General features: G+C 47.3%; 1 protein-coding gene across 2 annotated transcripts in view; it reads left to right on the forward strand.

The window, feature by feature from the left end:
• CFAP53 (cilia and flagella associated protein 53) overlaps window positions 1–8,937 on the forward strand; it is a 9,645-nt gene extending 708 nt beyond the window's left edge. The window contains exons 2-8 of one of the 2 annotated variants that reach the window (XM_035310465.1): window positions 336–565; window positions 1,247–1,420; window positions 3,373–3,676; window positions 4,550–4,768; window positions 5,721–5,937; window positions 6,147–6,249; window positions 8,288–8,937. In XM_035310465.1, the coding sequence (XP_035166356.1) occupies window positions 336–565; window positions 1,247–1,420; window positions 3,373–3,676; window positions 4,550–4,768; window positions 5,721–5,937; window positions 6,147–6,249; window positions 8,288–8,303 (1,263 nt within the window). In that variant the 3' untranslated portion in view covers window positions 8,304–8,937. Of the gene's footprint in view, window positions 1–335; window positions 566–1,246; window positions 1,421–3,372; window positions 3,677–4,549; window positions 4,769–5,720; window positions 5,938–6,146; window positions 6,250–7,558; window positions 7,826–8,287 lie in introns of those variants that run through there. The other variant, XM_035310464.1, reaches the window with a different exon arrangement.
• The last annotated feature ends 223 nt before the right edge of the window (window positions 8,938–9,160 follow it).

Below are 9,160 nucleotides of genomic sequence, written 5' to 3' on the forward strand. Positions count from 1 at the left end.
GGGAGGTTTAGGTTGGATATTAGGAAGAACTTCTTTCCTGAACGGGTTGTTAGTCACTGGAATAGGCTGCCCAGGGAAGTGGTTGAGTCCCCATCCCTGGAGGTCTTGAAAAGCCGTTTAGATGTAGAGCTCAGTGATATGGTTTAGTGGAGGACTTGTTAGCGTTAGGTCAGAGGTTGAGCTAGGTGATCTTGGAGGTCTCTTCCAACCTAAATAATTCTGTGTTTTGGGCTCTTTGTTACCCCTGGTTACCATAAACCCTTACGTAATTGGTCCCCAATTCAATTAAAACAAAAGTAATTGTAATTTCATCGCCGCCGTTCTGCCTGTTACAGAGAGCCAAGCCTCCTAAAGAACGAAGAAGTGAAAATTTTCTCGTGGCCCGCAGAGAGAGAGAACAGGAGCTCCTGGAATACGCCGCTCTCCTAAAGCTCTACAACCGCTGCCGCGGCGTCCACGAGTGGCAGCAACGCAACGAGCAGAAATGGCTGCACAGAGCTGTGCAGAGAAAGGTTGAGGCGGCGATGCAGGAGTATCAGGCAGGGACCGATGACAGAAGAGAGAGGTAGCAAACAATGAGCTGAAATCCGTGTCTCCCTTGCTCTTTTCCACTTAATTAAATGCTTAGAGGAATGATTGTGGGGGGAAAAACACTCAGTAGAGCTTGATTCTATGCCATTATGGCATGGTCTTCGTTATTCCTTGGACTGGAAGGCGTGGGCACGCTTATTTGTCAGGCAGGCAGCAACGTAGAGCAAAGAGGAGCTTTTGGGCTCTTGCTACCAGTACAATTCACAGCCGCAAAAGCCTAAAAAACGAAACCACAGCAGAATTGCGCTGTGCTGATCTTAGGAAAAAAAAACTTTTCTCGGTTATTCTTTTTATAGCAAGCGGCTTTGCGGCTGTGAACTGGAAGGAACCCGCTGAGATCTTCTGGCCCTGCTCAGCAGGGCCACCTAGCGCAGGTTGTTCGGCACCGTCTCCTGTTGGGCTTTGGTTATCTCCAGAAACAGAGCTTCCACGAGATTTCTGGGCAGCCTCTTCTATATGCGGCCACCCTCACAATAAAAAACTTTTGCACAGGTGGAATCCCACGGACTTTGCCTCCCCAGTGTTAAATTTGACCGGGTTCGGCGCTGAGCTGCCAAAGGGAGGCGTAGATGTGAGAGGAAGGGTGCAGTTCGTTACTTAATCGTTCGACAGAGAAATTGTTCTGGCTTTTATTGAAGTGTTTCCTTCATTTCAGGCTTCGCGGGCTTCTGGAGGCCGAGGAAAACAAGTACTTTGCTGAGATGGAATCATTTGAAGAAACTCCGCTGGAGAAGCAAGCGAAAATGAGGGAGCGAGCCAAATTATTGAGAGAGGAGAGGGAGAAAGAAAGACAGCAACTGGTGGCTGAGAAACGGGAGCAGCAATTCAGGTGCGTCCAGGACAATATAAAATAGAATTTGGGGAAGTAAATACTAGAAGGCAATTTAACGAGAAGGTGACAGAAAGTGCCCAAATCCTTGTCCTGCGTGAGCATCCCCACGTTCTCCCCCGCCAAATCGGGTATTTTTGTAGTTCTTGAGTAGAGTTTTAGCTGTTCTGATTTATTGCCCGCTTTTCCAGAACACCAGCAAGCTGAAGTTGTAGTGCAGCCTAAAATCCCCTGCCAGATCTTCCTGGATGCCAAATCTGGCAACGACCTTTGAAGCCGTTACGATTCTGAGGTGCCAGATAAACGGGGAATGTGATGCAGAGGGAAAGGGGAAGCTCGCAAAACTGAGCGTTGAACCCAGCGGGAAAGGGTGGAGTGTTTCACCGTGGGCACAAGCAGTCTCTTTTTCTGCCACTCATTGATATCTTTTAAATAAAAACAACCTGCAACATCTTAAAACTGCCATAAAACCTCTATCACCTCCTTTTTCTTGGGGTAACATTAAGCGTCCATACGGAGAACGTTGTTATCACAGCAAATTTATACGTCAGCCGTAAAATGAAGAAATAACCGGGAGGGGAATAAACACAGCTTCCGTCTTTGGGAAGTGGCTCCGTGCAGGCACAATTTGAACGTTAAGAAGCTTAGGGGAGCCAAGTGAGGAAGAAAAGCAGCCATCTGGGGGAGCAGATGTTCAGACGTCTCTCTCAAAGCTGCTTGAAAGGAATTTATTTTGATGAAATCAAGCAATCACGGAGTGATTTCATATTAAAATTCGAACTGTGCCAAGCTTTCATTTAACGTTTCTTCTTCTCCGAGAATTCAATTAAGTTCAGATCATGGTGGATTTCCAATCTTAATCCTGGTACGTTTTCCTCAGAACATGTAAGAAACGTGTTTTTCATGAATACCAATTAGTCCTGTAGGCTTTCATCACCATTAACGTCTACCCGGGGGTCGGAAGAACGATCCCAGGGTTAAAAATGTAAGAAAAACGCTGACCGTGGGAGGTTTTATTTCAGAGGTTAGATGCTAGCGAAGGGGGACTTGACAGATTACGGTTGTCTCTTCTGGGTCAGAAAAGCCTCCTGAATATCAATATCAAGCAAAGGTGATTTTTAGTGGAAGCTTTGGAAGATCTTGGTAGCCAACGTGTAGTTCTTACACCCTGGTGGTTGCCTCAACCGCATCTCCGTGAGCCTAGGAGCTGTGCTCGTTAGCACCAGGTGAGGGGGAGGTGACAGAGGAGCAGGGTCTAGCAAAGAAGACTTGATTCCTTTCAAATTTTCCTGTCGAAATAAGCCCGCGGGGTCTGGGGAGTACGAAGCAAATAAGCAAAGGCAAAGGATGGCCGCTGTCAGATGCAGAAATAAAGACGTAACAGTTTTGCTCAGGGGAGGTCAGATTTGTTGCTGTAGCCTCCGTGTAGCTGTGAACCTGTGGTTCTGTGATTCTATAAACGGCATTGCGATGATCTGCAGAAGATGCTTGAAATCGTGAGGTCTCTTCCAGCTCTGCAGCACGGACGTGTGTCTGTCACACATCCTCAGGGCTCCTAAATCCTTACAGCTTGCAGACCTTTACCGTTTTCTGCTCCTTTCGCGTTTGGAGCGGATGAAAATCCACGTCCTGGTTTTAAAACGCTGGTCCAGGTTACGTTTTGTTTGGTCGTTTAAGAAGAAAATAAATTTTGAAAGAAAGAAAAACGAGAAGTATTAAAAAGAAATAAAACGTGAAAGAAATCTTGCAACTTCTATGAAATACGCCACAAAACTTCAAACTTAATAAAATTCTAGTGGCTCTTGTTCAACAGTGTGACCTAAATTTCTGCTCTCAGATGGTTTTCCGTGACTGAGTTTTCAAGTGACTAGTAAACCTAGTCCAAATTTGCTTATTATTTTGAATCCACCGAGCCACTTTTTTCCTTTTTTAACGTTTATTTTGCCATTCAGAGAACAATGCGATGAGCTTCGCGTGCAGCGGGCGAAGAGGCATCAGAAGGAATTGTGTACGGACCGGCTGGCCCAGCTAACTCTGAAGGAGGAACTGAAGAAGCAACAGAAGGAGGAGGAGCAGATGTTCGCAGAGCTTTGGAAGGAAGACGGGTTGGCTAAGGAAAGGCGAGAGGCGGCGGATGTGCAGAAATTATCCAAACAGAATCGGGAAATCCTGGACGTCCTCAGCGCCCAGGTAGCAGCGCTCGGGGCTCACAAAGAGGAGGCGAAGCGGCTGAAGGAAGAAGAGGCTCGATTGCTGGTAATTTCCATATCATCCTCAATTCGATGTTGTTTGAAAGTCCCTTCTGATGTTAGGCTTACCAGACGCGTAGATTAATCCATACCTTATTTGTGTCTTCGCTGATTCCATCAGTGTCTGAGACTCTCCTATTACGCTAAGCCTCTTTTCCAGAGCCGTGGCAAAAGCGTTCCTGTTTACAGAGGGAAACACGCCCTTTGAAACTTAGCACGTAATGGATTTTAGCATTCTAAAAGCCTTTGTGGGAAATGGTGGGAAGGTTTTTTTTGCCAGACGTATTCTGAATTCCAGTTTCCTGGGGGATGGATTCTAGTCTCCCAGCTGAAACGCACGGTAAGTACTCCGGGAGGGAGCGGCAAGAGCGAGCAGCTGCCAGGAGCTGAGGCAGGTGTGCTGCTCTCCCCGCCAAGAGCTCCGTACCTGAACACAGGGAGTGGACACAGGCTGGCTGCTGCTTAGCAGGCTCATCCAACAGCCCAACTCGCAGATTTAGGCACCAGGAGCGAGCCCGAGCCCACCTGCAGCTCCCAAGGGACTGTTCTCAGCCTCTTTTCTCCCTGCTCCTCCCCCAGCCCTCTGCTCCAACGGGGCTGTGAGCGCTGGCAGCCAAACCCCTGCAGGGGGAGGCTGCAGAGCCTGGCGGTGCACTCAGGGCCCTGACACACACGCGAGGAGACGTGCAAGCGAAACATTACTCTGAAGAGTTGTCTTTCTGTCTGCCTGAAGTGTTTGAAGTACGGATCTCAGGCATTCCTGTGATAATTAAGGAGAAAATCCCGAATTCTACGGAACAATACGGTGAAGCGTTCGTGTTTTAACAAGGTTTGAAGTTACACAACGATTTTTCAAGCTGTCTCTTTTTTGCTTCTGTAGGAAGAACAACAGCAGCTGCTGAAACGAGAAGATGAAAAACTTCACATGGAGAAATTACGGAAACAGAAGGAGTGCAGGGATACGTTGCTCAGCGCAGCAGAGGACAAGAGGAAGCGGCTTAACGAAGAAAAAGAAGGCGAGCTTGCCCTGGAGATGAAAACCTTAGAGAAATCTCCTTGGAAACCTGAGGAAGACCCTGAGGAGAAAACCAAAAGAAAAGTAAGGGCTGCGGGTTTTAATTTTGAAGTTTTGGGACAAAACCTCACCTGGACTAATTTTGTTGCTCTTTGTGGAGCTGCACAGTATAAATGGGATCAGACACGAGATCTTTTTTGTGATCAAGTCGATTCTTTTGTGGCGTAGCCTGTTGCCTCTCTTCCCAGCAGCGCTCTGCTTCTTCAAAGAAGCCCGTTATCCATTAAAATCCCGTCTTGCAATCAGCAAAGCTGCCGGTCTAGATGAAAAATGGGGGGTTTATAGAAAATCCTGGCTTCCTGCCCCTCCACGCTGATCTCCTGTATCAATCACGTGAGGTTTTTAGTCCTTACGCTGCATGGAGGTAACGGAGATCAGGGAAGCTTGTTTGTCTGTCTCGCGGACCCGATTTATTAAAATATTTGTAATTTCCCTTGGAATATCACGGAGAGGCTACGAAACCGTGGATGGTTCTGTCACTTTTTGTAATTAGAACACGTAGATTGCCCAACTTCAGGGTGAAAACAGATCTCAAGGTAACTTTAAGTAAGAGCAGGGAGCTGTGTTCTTTACTCTGCTCAAGGTATTTGGAAGATCACGTGGGTTAGGCAAGTTTTATCAACTTTTCTCTGTAATCTTCAACCACTTAGACCTTGGCACAGAATTAGAAGAGATGTTACTGTATTTACGTGGCTTCTAATGTAGGCGAGTGTCAGCTGTGAAAAGTATTGGCAAAATTTCTGTGGTGCAGGCAGCTGAGCTGTTAAGAGGGATCGCTCTGTTTTTGTTCTTCTCTCACGCTGTTGTCCAGGCTTTGGGTGCCTGGGAAACAGGTTCTGCACAGCTCTTCTGGGCTTGGAACGCAGCTCGAGGCTCCTGCTTCCCACCCTGGTCACAAACCACCACTTGTCTTCAGTTTTTTTGAGATCCATCTCAACTCTTTTACTCAAATCTGCAAATGTTTGTGTGTTTGCAGCAAGAGCTGTTCAAGGAGCAACAGGCTTATCGGGCACACCTGGCTCAACAGCTGGAGGAGGAAAAACAGCGAGAAAAAGAAGTGGACAAGCTCCTCGAGGAAGAGAGGGCGAAGATTTGGGCCAAGAAGGCTGAGCAAATGCGGTTAGAAAAGGAGGCTAGAGAGCAGCTACTGAGAGATGTCTTGGATACGAGACAACTACAGCTTGAGGAGAAAAGTAAGTAATAAAAGCTGCCTGTGCACCAAATTTACTGCATGAACGTGAGTAAATAAGCCAAGAATCCGCTTCCCGTTGTTTGGGTGCCTCCGCAGAAACGACGAAGCTCAGGCTTGTTATTTAGGCTACTTGGCTCGCATGCAGGCTCCTTTTCCCTTCGAGCTCAGCAGTGCCATCATCTTCTAAGAAGTGTTTTTGTGGTTTTACAGTGCAGAGAAACGCCAAGGAGCAGGAAGAACTTGCTCAAGAGAAGAAGTTACTCGCCGAAGCCGTCGCAGAACTCAAACGCGTAGAGGAAGAAAAATATGCAAGGTATTTTTCTTCGTGCCGTTGGTTCATTTCATTGCAGATCAGCCTCTTTAAGTTTATGAGTTGGGTAATTCTTATTTTTAAATAGCTTGGTAGGAGCACCGGGCAGGCTTTTTTTTCCCTTCGCGGAGGCTCTGCCATCGTACAGCCTACCGGTTCCAAACCGTGTTATTATGTTTATCATCCCCTCGTATCCTCGGCTGTCGTTAGGAGTGGCTGAGACGTGAGGGGGAAGGCTTAATGAAAGGTTAGGTCGTTAGTTCCCGAGGAGAACGAGTGTCTTCATCTTACTGCTAAACCCCACCCACGCGAATCCCTTGAACAATCGCCGAAACACCAGACCCCGTAACCCAGCTGCACGCGGTTCCTCGGGGTGAGAATCTTTTTATTCGCAGTAGCCGCAGTGTTCCTCTGGGTGTCGTGCAGAACCCGGCACAAATTTCTTATTCCTCCCATTCCTTTTGTACTTCTGCCCTTTCTCCGCACCCATTTATGGGACGTGACCGAGTAACTCCTTCCAGAGCTAGCGTCGCTCGCGTTCCCTGATAAATTTCTTGAGCACCATCTCCTGGAGATGGCAGATACCTCACCCCCTGCAAGGAAACATTCTGATCTTCTTCGAATCTGCTTCGCTCAGCCAAGACGGCGTTCAGCAGGTCAGTAATTGCGGCGTAGTTCCACTTTGTCACGCGGATTTCGATGACGCTGTTGGTTTTTCAAGCGTCTGAGCGGGTCTGCGTGACTCCTGAGCACGCAGGTAGACTTCCAGTGCTGCTCCAGAGGCTGGTGAACGTAACGCGCGAGCCTCAAGGTAGAGTGGAACCATGATTTCTTCTGACAGCCGTTTCCTGCAGCATTAGCGCAACGCTGAGACGAGAGCCTGCGCCCTGCCTTGCCTGTTGGCAGGAACCGTTGTTATCTTCGCAACGAGGGAGTGGAAACTGGGCGGAAGGCTGCTTCAGCAGCGAGCCAGAGCTAGGGGAGGACTGAAACCTGACGCGTTTTCTCCTCTTAATGCCGCTGCGAGGGGCAGAGAGGGCATGCTGATGACAAAGGGTGGCTCTTGGCTCTTTTATTTATTGCTAAGCACTGATTTTGTGGTCTGCTTGGTAATATCCGACAGAATTCATGCTCTGAAGAACGTATGGTTTGCTTGTCGTGTAGCACAAGTTACTCTCAACACCTCCGAAGAGTTTTTGATCCTTCCTTTGGTCTGAGGTTGAATGCTAAGAGATTAAAAAAAAAAAAGTTACTTTATTTATTTATTTTTAACCCACACTTCATAAACAAGCTATTTACGTGTCATTTCCAGAAAAGTGAAGGAAGCACAAGAATACCAAGGGCAACTCAGGGCTCAGATTGCCTCTCAGCAACAGGCCCGGGATGCTGAGGAAGAAGAGAAGAAGCAAGAATACGAACTGGGTCTAGCGGAAGAGCGAGCTTACCAGGAAAGGATACAGGCCGTTCTGTCAAGGCCTTACGAGAAACTAGCGAAAATTCACCCGTTGAGAAGAAAACTGATGTCGAGCTCCCGAGAAGATCACTTCCTGTGATGTTTTAGCTCACTCTAGATCGCCTTCTTCAGGCGGGATTTGAGTTTGACGCTGTGACACCCGAAATATCTAACTGGCAAATACAAAACATGGTTTGAATGTTTTTTTAACTGCGTGTTTTCTGCAGCGTAATTGTGACGACGTGAACGATACGCGGGCGTTATTTCAAGCCGAAAAAAAGAAGGAAAACTTGGTAGAAGGGTTTCAGCAAACTTTTAATAAAAAGCTTTTCAAGCTGCAGATATTCTCAAGACATTTGTGTGTGTGTTTAGGCAAAAAAAGGTGCTTGGTGGTTTATCTTCCTTTTCCTTGTTAAATCTACCGATCTATTTTGCCTCTTGGGACCGTCTCGGATTGCCTCCGGTGCCGCAATCTGAACACAGGGAGTGGGGGACCACAGCACCGGCAATATTTTAAGGCAAAGCAGCCCCGGATTAATTTTTTAATTGTTCGTCGTTGGCCAGATTGTTTTTTTTTTTTTTATGCAGGAGGAGCAGTGGGTGATGCAAGGAGGACAGGTGGGAGTAAGCCAGCCCCATGACATCCCTCTCAGCCAGCTCTCCGGTATGCATTTCATTATTTTTTCCTCTTTTGCTTTGAAGAGAAGGATCCGTTTATATCCTCATGCCCTTTCTTGCTCGTGGGCTTTGTGATTCAGAAATGTTTCATCTTCTTTCTCACATCTTTTCTCTTTGAGCCTTTGTTGGTGCTTATCTGCAGATGCTTCTCCTCCTTTTCACCTTCTGCCTTCTCTCCTCCAGTCATTTTCACCCCTTTCTTCAACTTCCCTCCCTCCCTAAACGTTTCCTCCACCTTCTTCTTCCTCTTCACCTTCTCTTTTCGATATTGAGCTCCTTTTTAGCGAGTACCAGGACTCTTGGGTGCTTGTTGTGTGCGAATGTGAATGGAGGAGCTGAAAAATGGCTGGGATTAGAGCCCAGGTATCCCAACTCCCCTGCCGAGGTAGTTTCGTCGGTCCAGAGAGCCCAGGCAGCCACAGGTCTCCGCTCTCCCCGCTAGATAAAATTGGCAGGATGATTAAGAGATTAATTTCCTGGACTGCCACAGACTCCTGGTACTGCCCTGCGTAAGCGATGTGGATTTTATTTACCTCCCTGACCCGCGTTTGAAAAAAAAATGTGCATAATAACACATTTGCAACTCCAGGATTAATTAGAATACGTTATTAAAGGCTGTCGTTGGGTACAGGCGGTGCGTGAGGGACACAGAATACCCCATTTGTGAGCTTGCCGAACTGGGGCCATCCAGAACGCTAATAAATCCCTTTTAATAAAATCAGAGCTCCAAAGAGGTGCTCAGAGCTATCAAGCATTTATAGAGTGTCAGAGCTCCTGCTCCCG

This window comes from Oxyura jamaicensis, chromosome Z (assembly GCF_011077185.1).
Source record: "Oxyura jamaicensis isolate SHBP4307 breed ruddy duck chromosome Z, BPBGC_Ojam_1.0, whole genome shotgun sequence".
NCBI lineage: Eukaryota > Metazoa > Chordata > Aves > Anseriformes > Anatidae > Oxyura > Oxyura jamaicensis.